This window comes from Alosa pseudoharengus, unplaced genomic scaffold (assembly GCF_046254945.1).
Source record: "Alosa pseudoharengus isolate Yale_2024_CS ecotype anadromous, Long Island Sound unplaced genomic scaffold, YU_APseudo_1.1 YU_APseudo_1.1_scf_22, whole genome shotgun sequence".
Classification (NCBI taxonomy): Eukaryota; Metazoa; Chordata; class Actinopteri; order Clupeiformes; family Clupeidae; genus Alosa; species Alosa pseudoharengus.
The window spans coordinates 874,202-889,201 of record NW_027468680.1 but is presented as its reverse complement, the minus strand read 5'-3'; the positions used below and the strand labels follow the sequence as shown (position 1 = coordinate 889,201).

Genomic DNA, 15,000 nt, shown 5'->3' with positions numbered 1-15,000 from the left:
AAGGAGAGGAGGCAAACACTGATCTCTGCAACATATTGGAAGGGATCAGATGCACAACCATTAAGAAATTGGAAAGAATGGGCGATCGCATCTATGCCTACGGGGTGGAACGATTTAGAGTGGTCGAAGGCAAACTAGCTACTCCTTCAATCCCGACCAAATCCAGAAGGCAGACAGAGATAGACCGCCTAGTCAGGGAGAGGAGGCAGCTGAAGAAGCAATGGAGGAAGGCCACAGAGGAGGAGAAGGAGGGTATAAACCTGCAGCAGGAAGAGATTGGGAGCTTGCAACACTGAGGAAGCGCAGAAGGAAGGAGCAAACAAGATCACGCTTCTACAAAGATCTACAAAGAAATTTGTGAAGAGTCTCTGAAAAGGAAGGAGGTAGCCAGCGGCCTGGAGAACATCGACAGAACCTTGCTTCCTGGCAAGCTGAAGCTCTGGTGCTGAAACATGGTGTTGTCCATGGTGCTAAAACATGGCACGTCTCCTGTGGTCACTAACCCTTTATGAAGTCCCAGTTTCAAAGGTGGAAAAGCTGGAGAGACTGGCCAGCTCATTTGTAAGGAGGTGGCTTGGCCTTCCCAGGTGCCTCAGCAGTATAGGCCAGCAGTATTGGACTTTACGGCAAAAGGGATGTTACACCTGCCCATTTCCAGTCTAGCAGAGGAATACAAGTGCGCCAAAGTCAAGCTGGAGATGATGTTATGGATTCAAGCTGGAGATGATGTTATGGATTCAAGCTGGAGATGATGTTATGGATTCAAGCGATCCAGTTGTAGCCCAAGCTGCCCCCATCCTGGCCACTGGGAGGAAGTGGACCCCGTTGGCTGCAACTGAGCAGGCAAAGGCAGCACTCTGACACAAGGACATTGTGGGCCGAGTGTAGGAGGGGAGGAGTGGTCTTGGACTTGGGGCCAGTACACCAGTGTGGAGCTTCTCCATCTCAGAGACGCAAGCTGGTGGTCCAGGAGGTATGTCAGGAGGAGGAAGCAGGAAGGTGCGCCAGAGCTGTGGCACAGGCAAAGCAAGGGCAGTGGATAGCATGGGAAGGAGTGGAGAAGAGGAAGATCTCCTGGAAAGAGCTGTGGGAGCTTTACCATCAGGGCTGCCTTTGATGTCCTGCATTCGCCCGCAAAACGCAATGGTTTCGGCCAGTGGTATGCCGAAAACCCCACATGCCCTCTATGTCCAAGTCCAGCAACACTGAAGCACATCTTAGTGGGATGCAAGGCCAGCCTCACCCAAGGCCTTTACACCTGGCGGCATAACCAGGTGCTAAAGTGTCTTGCAGCAGTGTTGGAAAGTCAACGGACAAGCGTGAATGCCCTTTCTCCCCCGTCATCCCAGTGGCAGCCAATACCATTTGTTCGGGAGGGCGAGGGTCAAGCCAACCTCATCCCCATAAGATCAGACACTGGTCATCTAGGCAGAGCACGGGACTGGAAGCTGCTGGCAGACTTGGACAAGAAACTCTGCTATCCAGCTGAAATCGCAGCCACCAACCTGCGACCAGACCTTGTTCTGTGGTCTTGTCCTCTCTCAAGCTTGTCTACATCATCGAGCTCATCGTGCCCTGGCAGGGAGCAGTGGAGGAGGCCTATGAACGGAAAAGGCTGAGGTGCCCTGAACTTGCAGCCGATGCGCAACAACAAGGCTGGAATGTGAAGGTACGCCCAATGGAAGTAGCCACCTCAACATCCAGGCTACTCAGGGAGATGGGAGTGCGAGGGAAGGCCCATCGGCAGGTAGTCAAAGACCTCTCCGCGGCTGCTGAAAAGGGAAGCCAGTGGCTGTGGACGAAGAGAAAAGACTCCGCCTGGTGTGTGTGTGTGTGTGTGTGGGTGTGTATAGACCCCAGGCCTGGGCCTTCAAGTGAGTTGATGGCATCTAGGGAGTGAACCTGGGATGCTGAGATTCACTGCTGAACCCTCTGGAGGTGTCGTGGGCTTATCAGTGAAACACCCAAGAAGGAGGGCGTCCACTTGACAACCCAAAGGGTGCCATCACTCAATTGACCATCCCACAGAGTCTCGTCGGTGCCTCAAGTATGCATTAAGGGATATCAAGTCCTATACAACAGATCTGAGGGCCATTTTTGCGCCCACTTCAGGCGTATTTGTTTCGTAATGTGCACATAAAAACATGGTGAGTACTAACATGCTGCAAAAAGCGCAGACTGCCTGTCGCAAGAGTTGAGAATGTCAAGTTGTGCTTTTCCGTCTCATGCATATGCATTCATAGGAGGGTCGGGAGAAAGTGGGAGATTCGTGTAAAAAGATGCGTAAAATGCGCCTAATTACGTATTCCCCTGTATGTACGAAAACTGCTCATGAAAGCGCACGTCTAATTTGTGGTTAAATATTTCCGCAAAATGACAACATATGTGTGTGTGTGTGTGTGTGTAGACTAGACCCTAGGCAGAGCATCCTGTCTGAGTTGTGTGTTTTAATGGTGTGTGTGTGTGTGTGTGTGTAGACCCTAGGCAGAGTATCCTGTCTGAGTTGTGTGTATTGCGGAGGAAGCTCCGCACAGAGCAGCAGAAGCTGGAGGGGCAGCTACTACAGGAACCCGACTCACCACCACACGACAGGTACACACACACACACACACACCAGGCCACGCCACCACACGACAGGTACACACACACACACACACACACACACGACAGGTACACACACACACACACACACCAGGCCACGCCACCACACGACAGGTACACACACACACACACACACACACGACAGGTACACACACACACACACACACACACACACACACACACGACAGGTACACACACACACACACACACACACACACACCAGGCCACGCCACCACACGACAGGTACACACACACACACACACACACACACACACACACACACGACAGGTACACACACATACACACACACACACACACCAGGACATGCCACCACACGACAGGTACACACACACACACACACACACACCTCACCACCACACGACAGGTGCACACACACACGATTTATTTTGTTATTGAATTCGTAGGCTGGGATTCCTCTCGGTAACAATTACGTTTAAAGGTAGCCTAGTCTCCTGCTTTTCCCCACAAACTGACTTATAACAGTGTGTGTGTGTGTGTGTGTGGTGTGTGTGTGACAGGCACAAGGCAGACGTGTTTGACATGGCCAGACTGCGCATGCAGGCATCCGTCAGAAGACCTTTTCCCAGAAGCTGTGAGCCATACAAGGACAGAGGTAACACACACACACACACACACACACACACACACACACACACACACACCACCCACACACACACACACACACCACACACACACACACCACACACACACCACACACATACATACAGTGGGCATCGCTTTCAAATGGCCACTTCAGTCGCGCATTACGAGGCGTGAAGCTGCGTGAAGCTTTAGTAGCACTTTCAGTCACTGTGCGTCACTCTGCCACTGTACATCGCTCTGTCAGTAGCCTGACTGCCGCCCCTTCTGAAAAAGCAGGAGACTAGGCTACCTTTAAACGTAATTGTTACCGAGAGGAATCCCAGCCTACGAATTCAATAACAAAATAAATCGTAATTAAACATTACCTCGATTAAGGCTACTTGGGTATGGCTTAAGGCTTGACTACACGGTGGTAGCGAAAATCGAAATCTGCTTTTGATAGCCTACCGGTGCTGCTCCACAAAACGAAAAAATATCTTAATTTGCTGTCTATGTTATTGTCAGTGTTGGGGGTAACGCAACTACGCAAATCAAAACAGTGTCTTAATTTGCCCTACTTCTTGACTGCAATGTAGTCAATTGACTGCTTGACATGTCATTTTTATTTTTCTGTACAATAAACAAATACATCTGCTTTATGCCGCAGAATTACATTCATATTTGGCTGACTGCAGACGCGCCACTTCCCTCCCCATATTCCAAGATTAAGATAGTAGCCTATACAAAAAGCACTTCATACTATCATAAAAAAATAGTTAAAACGAATAGCTATTTGCAATTTGACAAAACACTGGTCCTCATTTTGCGAATGCGAGGACGATATGAGCCTGTTGCATTTAGTTAGATGTCCGCATAATGTTTGAAAACCACTGGCTCGTAATCACAATAATTTAACACACGACAGTTGGATAGCCTACTTCATCATGTCCCCATGCCTACATTTTTGTGAGTAGCATAGAGATTATTAAAAACAATAAAGTATGGCTCTCCGTTTGGGACATCGAAAACTTATATTTTTAATAGACTACCGTCGAAGATGCTGACTTGCAAAAGCCTCGGGATAACACGTTATCTCCACTATCATCAGTCATGCCCCTTGATCAAAGTGGGGAATGAAATAAAAGTTTGTGAACCACTGGCTTAACAAGTTACCTGCAGTCCAGAACACAGAATCTGTTGCAATATTCTGATGATCGGCGATGATATCGGCAAATGTTTGTTTTCCAAAGTAAGAATTTCACTTCACCATGCACCTTCGACAATACCTGGCCTACCTGGTATCATTACAAACATTATTCTGTGTCCTAAAACTGGCATATTTTATGGCATTGTGTCATGTAAGTTCGTTGCAAAATCTAGAGAAATGTGTGAGGTGGTCAGCGGGTGACAATTGTGACACACATTGGATGGTGTTATTACTTGAACATGCCACACTATCCACAGCTGTGGTAGGCCTATCAGGGGCAGGAGGATTACTGTCAGCGCAGGCTTTATATAAAATTCTTCAACAGAAGGCCTCGAATGTTGTCTTGTTTGTGGAGCGCTTTGCTTCGCTTCTGTAATCTCGGCTTCATTGAAAATGAGGGCTTCCCTCAATGACCCTCCGAGAATAAATAAAGGTTGAATGAATGAATGAATGCAGGCTTGCCCAAAATAAAGGCATGTGGTTTGCGCAGCCTACAGTAAATAACAGACCCGCCAGAATGTGCGTTATGATGCTTTTTTACGAGCAAGATGTTTTTGCTACCCTACGCACACTGCATGTTCTTAAATAACAATGATCATCAGTAATATTCGACCATTAATTTGGGTAAATGGGCAAGCGTGACCACCTTGATTGGCTGATTGGCAATGGCTGATGATTGTAACGCGGGCATGATTCCAAACACCTCCCTTACGATGATGAGTGACAGGTGACAGGTCTCAGAATGCGTGCGCTACACAAGGACGGAAGATGATGAATAACTGGGGCCGTAGGCTATTCACAAAGGCTTTTATCTTACTACTAGGAGTAGGCTACTCCTAAATCACACTTAAAGATTTTAGCTTGGAGTTTTCTCTTAAAAGTTATTCACAAAGCCTTTCAGACAACTCTCTTCGTGGCTTTGGATGACGTCATTACTCATACACGAGTTTGACTGAAGTGACCACCTTGATTGGCTGACGATTGTAACGCGGGAATTCCAAACACCTCTCTTCCGATGATGAGTGACAGGTGACAGGTCGGAGAATGCGTGCGCTACACAAGTAGTGCGAAGGATGGAAGATGATTAATAACTGAATAAAAAGGCCTAGCCTAAATGAATAAAGAGTAAGGCAAAACAAATAGACCGGTTTCAGGTCCCTAACAACCGTCGTTAAGGACGAACTCGGAGGACAAGCAAACCCAGAGCCGTATAGCAATACATTGAGAGAAAGACGCATAGAGCTTGAAAATTGTTAACTTTTGGCAGAGAAAAGCAGATTGAAGATTCCCTTGTGTGGTACAGGAGACATTTCATTTTTTTGTGATGTGTCCGTTCAAAGCTAAAAATGTTTAAAACGCCAATAAAGTAGGCAGGCCTAGGTGCTACGAAGCATGCATTATGAAGCTACGAAGTTATGCCACAAATGTTATCTTCATGCTCAAGAGGAAAAACTCAAGTCATGTAGGCTAAATAACATAGGGTTGTGACGTTAACAAAGTGTTTTTATCATATTCCTCAGCATATCATTTTAATGAGAGACTTATGATCCATGAGAACGGAGGCTAATGTTAGCCTACATTCCACGCAAATGACAATATGCAGGGTAGCCTAAAGTTAAAGTTGACACTCCATTTGAGTTGTTTGTTTTAAGAAAGAAGACATGGGCTTGCAAGTAACGTTATTGCATAGGCCTCCTATAAGGTAGCCTAGCTTATAGCTAATCCGTCATAGGCTCCTGTCCTGTCAGTTAACATCCAGCACAATGCATTTTGTGCATTGTAACGTTATTTCAGTCAATCGTTCAATGTGTGGCCAGCATAGGCTACTTTATCAAAGTAATTATCCTCTGACCTCAGGGGGAAATGATTGTCCACCCCTGTCATTATGTACCCTTTGAGTAGGTAATGTTCTCACTAAATCTAAACTAATTGTTTCTGCAGTCGAAGCCCTAACGTTAACATTAGCTTAAGCCTAACCTAACTTCACAGTGACTGGCCACATGTTTAGCCTACCTTCCTTAAAATCCGTTGCTTTTTCATAGGTAAATCCGCTACACCTCTAGATGAAAACAATCCAGACTCGACTAAACCGAAATATTTCGGCAATATGTTTTTATTCTTCATCTTATATCAAGTTCAGCCAGCTTGTTTTCTATGCGCTGTCAGTGTAAACAACTAGTGCTTGTCCTCCGAGTTCGTTCTTGACTACGGTTGTTAGGGACCTGAAACCGGTCTATAGCCTAGTAGCCTAATGAAACATAGGCCTATGGATTGATGCAGTAGCCTACCTTTGCAAAATTATTAAATGAATCTGTCACCATATGCCTAGGCTAAGAGGAGAACATTTTAATTTGATTCACAATGAAACGTTACATTTCATTTACATGTTAACAATGAGTTTTGGTTGTTGTTGGTGGCATTATTGCATCCCTTTTATGAATGCAAAATTTTTCCCCTTGCGATTGGAAGCTCCTGTTGCGCATAGGCTACGCATTTCAAAACATCGCAATGTAAAATGCCACAAAAAAGCTGTTTATGATTAGGTCTTAGTGAGTTAGGAGTCCTCTCGACTTAAGCTGTCCCAGACTTAGGTGCTACTTTTAGGTCTAAAATGCTTCGTGAATTACTTTTTGTGAAATAATTAGGAGTCCTAAAGTTAGGAGTGACACGCCCATTATTTTTAATAATGTTACATTTAATTTACATGTTGACAATGATTAGCCTAGTTTTGGTTGTTGTTGGCGGCGTTATTGCATGTTAGTTATGCCTACAATGCAAAATTGCTTCCTCGCGATTGAAAGCTCCTGTAGCTGCATAGGATTTCAAAACACGGCAAAATGCCAAAGGTTTGTGAATAGGTCTGTGAGTAAGGAGTCCTCTTGACTTCTTTTAAGCTGTCAGAGGTGGGAAGGTGTGATTTGTTGGGGGCAGGGCCGGATTAACTGGGCACAAATGTCTGATGGCCCCCCTTCCCCCCAGCCAACGTGAATCGGGTGGTTAGTTAATAGGCCTATCGTGAAGATTTTTCCTGCCATCTAAGGCACGAGCGCATCTGTGAGGCCAAGCCTCACCAAGTAGCTCGTTTGTTTACAACTAACATTCTATTTAATTAAACTGCTTTATAGGCTATGCCGAAATAGTTTTCAACATTTTGAATATTAGTGTCGGGTGAATTGAAATGTTCTCAAAGTAGCCTTATGGCTGAAAGCTGCTTGGGATCCCCCCGTCAAGCAATATAACCATACAAACGCGCTTCCTGCACTCATTGTTTCAAAAGGAGTAATTTTGGCTTTGTCAGAACTGAAGAGCTGTGGACGGCACGGCACGGTATGCCCAATGAAAATAAATTAACGCAACGCAACGCAACACAACACAGACCCAGTTTCTCTCGCGTCAGTCACTGGCATGAACAAAACACAGAACCCGCTTCTCTCACGGCAGTCACTGACAGTAACCTAGAATAAATGCATGGGGAAAAACACTTCCCCATGACAAAGACATCGTAAAACACTGAAAGTTAATATTTTGTCACAAGCAACATAGATCTGTCCTTTGTCAAATGTATTATGTTCCAAGTAGCCTATGCGTAATTTACTTATTTTACAGAAAAATATAAATAGCCAGTTAGGGTCTACAGTGCAGAGTTGGTAAGTTATGGTAGGCCAACTTGCAGTGAACATACAAACAGGGGAAATTATTTCTCTTGTAGCTGAGTAGCCTCAGGTGCGCACGTAGACATAAGGCCGAACATGCAAGCGCCAATGAATCATGCTCTCACGACAATCACGCCGTAAAATTTAAATAGGTTAACATCACTCTAAGTTCGCCTTCAAGCAAGGAAAACGATGATTTGAAGACATCTGTTTCGTTGGAAGGGCAAGGGGTAGCAACAGGGCAACACAGAGACAGGGCTGTTATGAGAGTATTAAAATATGGGATATTCTACGGGAAAACATTAAAACGGCAAGACAGCGGGGGAAAGTTAAAATACTTGAGAAACACGGAAAAAGTTGGCATGCATTGTTTCGGTCCCCGTGCACAGGGATTATTTGTCATATTATTAATCACATATGATTATTTGTGAAATTGTGCAAACAGGCGCAACACATTTGAAAAGGAAGGACTGGTAGCATGCAAGCTCACGGAAAAGATTGATTTAAGAACGTTATCACAGTGTGTGGCTGTGGCGCGGGCGGAAGACAGCGACAATTGGCAGGGGAGGGTCATGTCTTTTTTTAACAATTCTGTCGGAGGGTCATTGAACAATTTCTAGCAGGCAAGAGAGGGTCATGCAACTTCCAACTGAAGCACTCAAAATTCCTCCGGTGGCCCCTTCAATAAATAACGAACAGTCCCTAGATTGCTACTGGGCTATATGTCTTGGTTCATGTCTGTTAACAACTCATTGTCAAACGCATAGCCTATCTCGTGGTTGCATCCATTACAAAAAAACATGCAATGTGAACGTCTGGGATTGGGGAGAGCACTAAATGCTCTACTGAATAAGCACGAAGTCAAAGATTTAAATGAAAAACACTCTTTAATAAAAAAAAAAAAACACTAATGAAGTAAACTTGTGACCATCAAAAATCGTTTATCGCCTGTAACTCCGTGATAACAGGATGTAACAGGAAGGCATTTGGCTGAGCAACGGAGGTTAATATGCTCTATATTTTGTCCAAATGATGTCTGTCTATCATCGTTGCACTCAGAGAAAACCAGAATGTTTAATTTGTCCTGCGTTTCTTCTACGGCTGCAAACGGGATTCACTCGCAGTTAACCAAATATTTCTTTATTAGGGCAGGGCAGGCATATTTCTGGCTATTAAATTATTTCTAAACCAGTCTGCTAAAGTCTGAAGTGAAGTCTGTGTAGGGTTTTCCAGGCTCCATTTCTTTTTACGAGACACCCTGCTCACTTGAGCCATCTACCGGTTGTTTGGGTTGTTGCAGCGTCTCACTGGGAAAATACAAATTAAAGTCGCGTGATACCGCGTGATCCCACGCGCGGACCGCGAGTGAAGCTGGCCAAGTCGAAGCACTGCCCCCTGTATGTACACACACATCACACACACACCAGCAGGAAGGAAACAATACATACAAATATATGCAAGTGTTAAAGGTTATTCCAGGAAGTTGTAGGAAAAGGCTCAGAATGCACATGAGGAACATTTGATCTGGTCTGAGTGCTGCAGCTCCTCATTAGAAAGTCGTGTGTGTGTGTGCGTGTGTGCATGCGTGTGTGTGTGCGTGTGTGTGCGTGTGTGTGTGTGTGTGTGTGTGTGCGTGTGTGTGCGTGTGTGTGCAGATGCTGATACCACAGGAGATCTAGAGTACCAGGCAGCACTTAGACAGCAGCTAGGAACAAGCAGCCCAAGAGCCACTGACGGTAAGACACATGCACACACACACACGCACACACACACACGCCTGCACGCACACACACACACATGCAGACACGCAGACACACACACGCACGCACTATTCTAAAGTTGTGACTTATAATGACTAACAAATGGCTAGTATGCTACTAATATGTTAGTAAGCAGCTAATTAATGGTGGATATGTGTGTCTTAATATAAAGTTTTACCAAAAAAACATATAAAAAATACTTTTACGTTAAGTGCAATTTATTAGTCTATGGAGTTAACAGCTGGGGTTATGGGGTTAACAGCTGCTATGGGCCTCACACAGTTACAGTTGTTTTGTTTTGCCGTGTGGCCCAGGTCTGTGCTAACCAGATGCTAGGTGATGTTAAGGTCTGAAGCATTGTGTGTGTGTGTGTGTGTGTGTGTGTGTGTGTGTGTGTGTGTGTGTGTGTGTGTGTGTGCGTTCCTCTCCCTTCCACAGATTTCCTTGGCCTGTCTCCACCTCTGCCCCCCACATCACAGCAGCCAGTGAGTAATCACTCATCTCTAATCTCACTCTGTAATCTAACCTGTCATCTCTAATCTCACTCTGTAATCTAACCTGTCATCCATCTCTAATCTCACTCTGTAATCTAACCTGTCATCTCTAATCTCACTCTGTAATCTAACCTGTCATCTCTAATCTCACTCTGTAATCTAACCTGTCATCCATCTCTAATCTCACTCTGTAATCTAACCTGTCATCTCTAATCTCACTCTGTAATCTAACCTGTCATCTCTAATCTCACTCTGTAATCTAACCTGTCATCCATCTCTAATCTCACTCTGTAATCTAACCTGTCATCTCTAATCTCACTCTGTAATCTAACCTGTCATCCATCTCTAATCTCACTCTGTAATCTAACCTGTCATCTCTAATCTCACTCTGTAATCTAACCTGTCATCTCTAATCTCACTCTGTAATCTAACCTGTCATCTCTAATCTCACTCTGATCAGGGCCTTTGTCTGAAAAGAGATTTGTGTTCATACTGGCCAATCACACCCCTCCCCCCTCGCCCCTTTTTGTCTCCATAGAGACGGAGTGGAACGGAAGATTGTATGGGGGGTTCATTATTAGAGTCTGAGAGCGCTTTCATAGGTAAACACACGCACGCACGCACACACACACACACACACACACACACACACACACACACATATACATACACACACACACGCACACATACACATGTAGAATGAGAACAAAGCATGACTGAATGTGGAGTTCAAATTGTAGACGAAGTGGAATTGGATATGGATCTGCAGTAAGAACAGTGGATGATCAAGATGTCACAGGCAGGGAGGCAAGTGGGGGTGGGGGCTGGCACTGTTAAGGTGGCCATGTGGGGGGGGTTGCCATGGTCGTGGAAACCTCAACAGGAACTGGCAAGGAGGCATGGGGAGGGGGGGGGGCTTAGTTGTTTTGTTGGCAGAGCTAGAGTTCAGTAGAGCTACAGTAGAGTTCAGTAGAGCTACAGTAGAGTTCAGTTCAGTAGAGCTACAGTAGAGTTCAGTAGTGTGCAGTAGAGTTCAGTAGAGCTACAGTAGAGTTCAGTAGAGTTCAGTAGAGTTCAGTAGAGCTACAGTAGAGTTCAGTAGAGCTACAGTAGAGTTCAGTAGTGTGCAGTAGAGTTCAGTAGAGCTACAGTAGAGTTCAGTAGAGTTCAGTAGAGTTCAGTAGAGTGCAGTAGAGCTACAGTAGAGTTCAGTAGAGTTCAGTAGTGTGCAGTAGAGTTCAGTAGAGTTCAGTAGTGTGCAGTAGAGTTCAGTAGAACTACAGTAGAGTTCAGTAGAGCTACAGTAGAGTTCAGTAGTGTGCAGTAGAGTTCAGTAGAGCTACAGTAGAGTTCAGTAGAGTTCAGTAGAGTTCAGTAGAGTGCAGTAGAGCTACAGTAGAGTTCAGTAGAGTTCAGTAGTGTGCAGTAGAGTTCAGTAGAGCTACAGTAGAGTTCAGTAGAGTTCAGTAGAGTTCAGTAGAGTGCAGTAGAGCTACAGTAGAGTTCAGTAGAGTTCAGTAGTGTGCAGTAGAGTTCAGTAGAGTTCAGTAGTGTGCAGTAGAGTTCAGTAGAACTACAGTAGAGTTCAGTAGAGCTACAGTAGAGTTCAGTAGTGTGCAGTAGAGTTCAGTAGAGCTACAGTAGAGTTCAGTAGTGTGCAGTAGAGTTCAGTAGTGTGCAGTAGAGTTCAGTAGAGTTCAGTAGAGTTCAGTAGAGCTACAGTAGAGTTCAGTAGAGTTCAGTAGAACTACAGTAGAGTGCAGAGCAGGGCTCGAATTATCTTTTTGTCTTTAAGGGGGTCTCTCTATCTCATAAAAAGTTGGCACACCCCGTGCATAGCCTAAGGCGAGGAAATAGCCTAGGCGTACAATATGCGCACGGTAGGCCTAGGCTTTACCTTGAAACACGCACACAACATACATAGATTTTTCATAGAAATTGATTGCTTTTAATTCATTTCAACATATTATTGATTGTAATAGTCCATATTTCATTTCAATTTCACAATACAAAGAAATAGACTAAACGATTTAGTCTGTGCCATTCTCAATTTCACAACGTAACCAGACCACCGTCTCAGATAGGCTATTCTCAGTGTCAAACACAATAATGCATGTAGTATAACTTATACTCAGGGAAAAAGCACTAACTGGCAGAAATTATAAGCCATTGCAGCCAAACTATGTTCTAGTATTGTTGAACCGTGGAAAATTAATAGACGAACAATTTTGGAGTTTGCACTGAGATGTTGTCGGGTAGCCATTGAATATTCCGACATCAGAGATTGCTAACAGGTGTTTCAAAATATCTGGGAACTTTCCGGAGCTCTGAATGGCAGAGGATAGCTACAGATCATCAGTTCACACAATCATTGTAGGCTGCATTATGGGCCATAATTTATGGCTTTGTCAATCAACATGGAAGCGCAAGTTCAACAGCAAACAGGACTTTTCAGCACATATCAAACCAAATAGGCACATATCAAACCAATAGACAAAACACTCGCATCAAAGCAGGGTGACTTCTTCAGATTTGCGAGTGCTGTCAAAACGATCGTACTGTATACGGTTTGCTCATATAGTCTAGTGGTGTGGTGGTGAAGTGTCATGCTGCGTTCAAGAGCGTAGTGTAGGTCTACGTCCCGTAGTAGCCTATATTTTAATTTAACGTCTTTAATGGTAAGAGATCGCACAGGGATGGATAATGAGCGGTTGTTTAAGATTAAATGGCAGACATCTTCAGATATGAGAGACCCCCTCAGGTTTTTGACTTTGTTGCTTTCATGGGAGCCAGTCCTCCCTCTATGGGAGCTCGACTCCCTCTGGCTCCCACGTAATTCGAGCCCTGGTGCAGAGCTACAGTAGAGTTCAGTAGAGTTCAGTAGAGCTACAGTAGAGTTCAGTAGTGTGCAGTAGAGCTACAGTAGAGTTCAGTAGAGCTACAGTAGAGTTCAGTAGTGTGCAGTAGAGTTCAGTAGAGTTCAGTAGTGTGCAGTAGAGTTCAGTAGAGCTACAGTAGAGTTCAGTAGTGTGCAGTAGAGTTCAGTAGAGCTACAGTAGAGTTCAGTAGAGTTCAGTAGAGTTCAGTAGAGTTCAGTAGAGCTACAGTAGAGTTCAGTAGAGTTCAGTAGAGCTACAGTTCAGTAGGGTTCAGCTGCAGGGAAGAACCTGCTGGTTCAGGTGCGGAGACACCTGTAACTCCTCCCGACGGGGAGTGGGGTGAGAACGGTATTTGATGATGCTGCGCGCCTTACGTCCAGTAAAGTAATTTCCTGTGTATTAGCCGCTTTGTGTATAAACCGCATGACAGTGTTTTATGCAAGTTAAAAGAAACAAAACCATATTAATACCATATTAACTGGCCCCGTGTATTAACCTCATAGCTGAAGAAATGTGATAAAAAAAATGTATAAGCTGCGGCTAATAGTTGGGAAAGCCATGATAACCAGATAGATAGATACTTTATTAACCTCGATGGAGGGAGTGCAGATAGATAGATACTTTATTAACCTCGATGGAGGGAGTGCAGATAGATAGATACTTTATTAACCTCAATGGAGGGAGTGCAGATAGATAGATACTTTATTAACCTCGATGGAGGGAGTGCAGATAGATAGATACTTAATTAACCTCAATAAAGGGAGTGCAGATAGATAGATACTTTATTAACCTCGATGGAGGGAGTGCATTGGGCAGTTAGATAGATAGATACTTTATTAACCTCGATGGAGGGAGTGCGTTGGGCAGTTTTGACCACCCTCTGCAGTGCCTCGGTCGTGGGCAGAAGAGTTGCCATACCAAACCGTGACACAGTTGGTGAGGATACTCTCGATGGTGCAGCGGTAGAAGTTCACCAGGATCTGAGGAGACAGGTGGGCCTTCTTTAGTCTCCTCACAAAGAAGAGATGCTGGTGAGTCTTCTTGATCAGGGTAGAGGTGTCGAGGGTCCAAGAGAGGTCCACTTAAGTCCCATTGATGAGAATGGGGGTGTTTGTGCCAGCTTTAGACTTCCTGAAGTCCACAATGAGCTAGGGGTGGAGTATGCAATGAGCTAGTATAGGGGTGGAGTATGCAATGAGCTAGTATAGGGGTGGAGTATGCAATGAGCTAATATAGGGGTGGAGTATGCAATGAGCTAGTATAGGGGTGGAGTATGCAATGAGCTAGTATAGGGGTGCAGTATGCAATGAGCTAGTATAGGGGTGCAGTATGCAATGAGCTAGTATAGGGGTGGAGTATGCAGTATGCTAGTATAGGGGTGCAGTATGCAATGAGCTAGTATAGGGGTGGAGTATGTGTGTGTGTGTGTGTGATGTGTGTGTGTGTGGTGTGAGCTAGTATAGGGGTGCAGTATGAAATTAGCTAGTATAGGGGTGGAGTATGAAATGAGCTAGTATAGGGGTGGAGTATGCTAGTATAGGGGTGGAGTATGCTAGTATAGGGGTGGAGTATGCAATGAGCTAGTATAGGGGTGGAGTATGCTAGTATAGGGGTGGAGTATGCAGTATGCTAGTATAGGGGTGGAGTATGCTAGTATAGGGGTGGAGTATGCAATGAGCTAGTATAGGGGTGGAGTATGCAATGAGCTAGTATAGGGGTGGAGTATGCAGTATGCTAGTATAGGGGTGGAGTATGCAGTATGCTAGTATAGGGGTGCAGTATGCTAGTATAGGGGTGTGTGTG

At 44.8% G+C, this 15,000-nt stretch overlaps 1 protein-coding gene across 1 annotated transcript in view; it reads left to right on the top strand.

Annotated features, from left to right (window-relative positions):
• Nucleotides 1–2,482: 2,482 nt before the first annotated feature.
• LOC143139226 (uncharacterized) overlaps nt 2,483–15,000 on the top strand; it is a 31,662-nt gene continuing 19,144 nt past the window's right edge. The window contains exons 1-5 of the mRNA XM_076299831.1: nt 2,483–2,592; nt 3,141–3,235; nt 9,720–9,800; nt 10,263–10,309; nt 10,857–10,920. Of these exons, the coding sequence (XP_076155946.1) occupies nt 3,163–3,235; nt 9,720–9,800; nt 10,263–10,309; nt 10,857–10,920 (265 nt within the window). The 5' untranslated portion in view covers nt 2,483–2,592; nt 3,141–3,162. The remainder of the gene's footprint in view (nt 2,593–3,140; nt 3,236–9,719; nt 9,801–10,262; nt 10,310–10,856; nt 10,921–15,000) is intronic.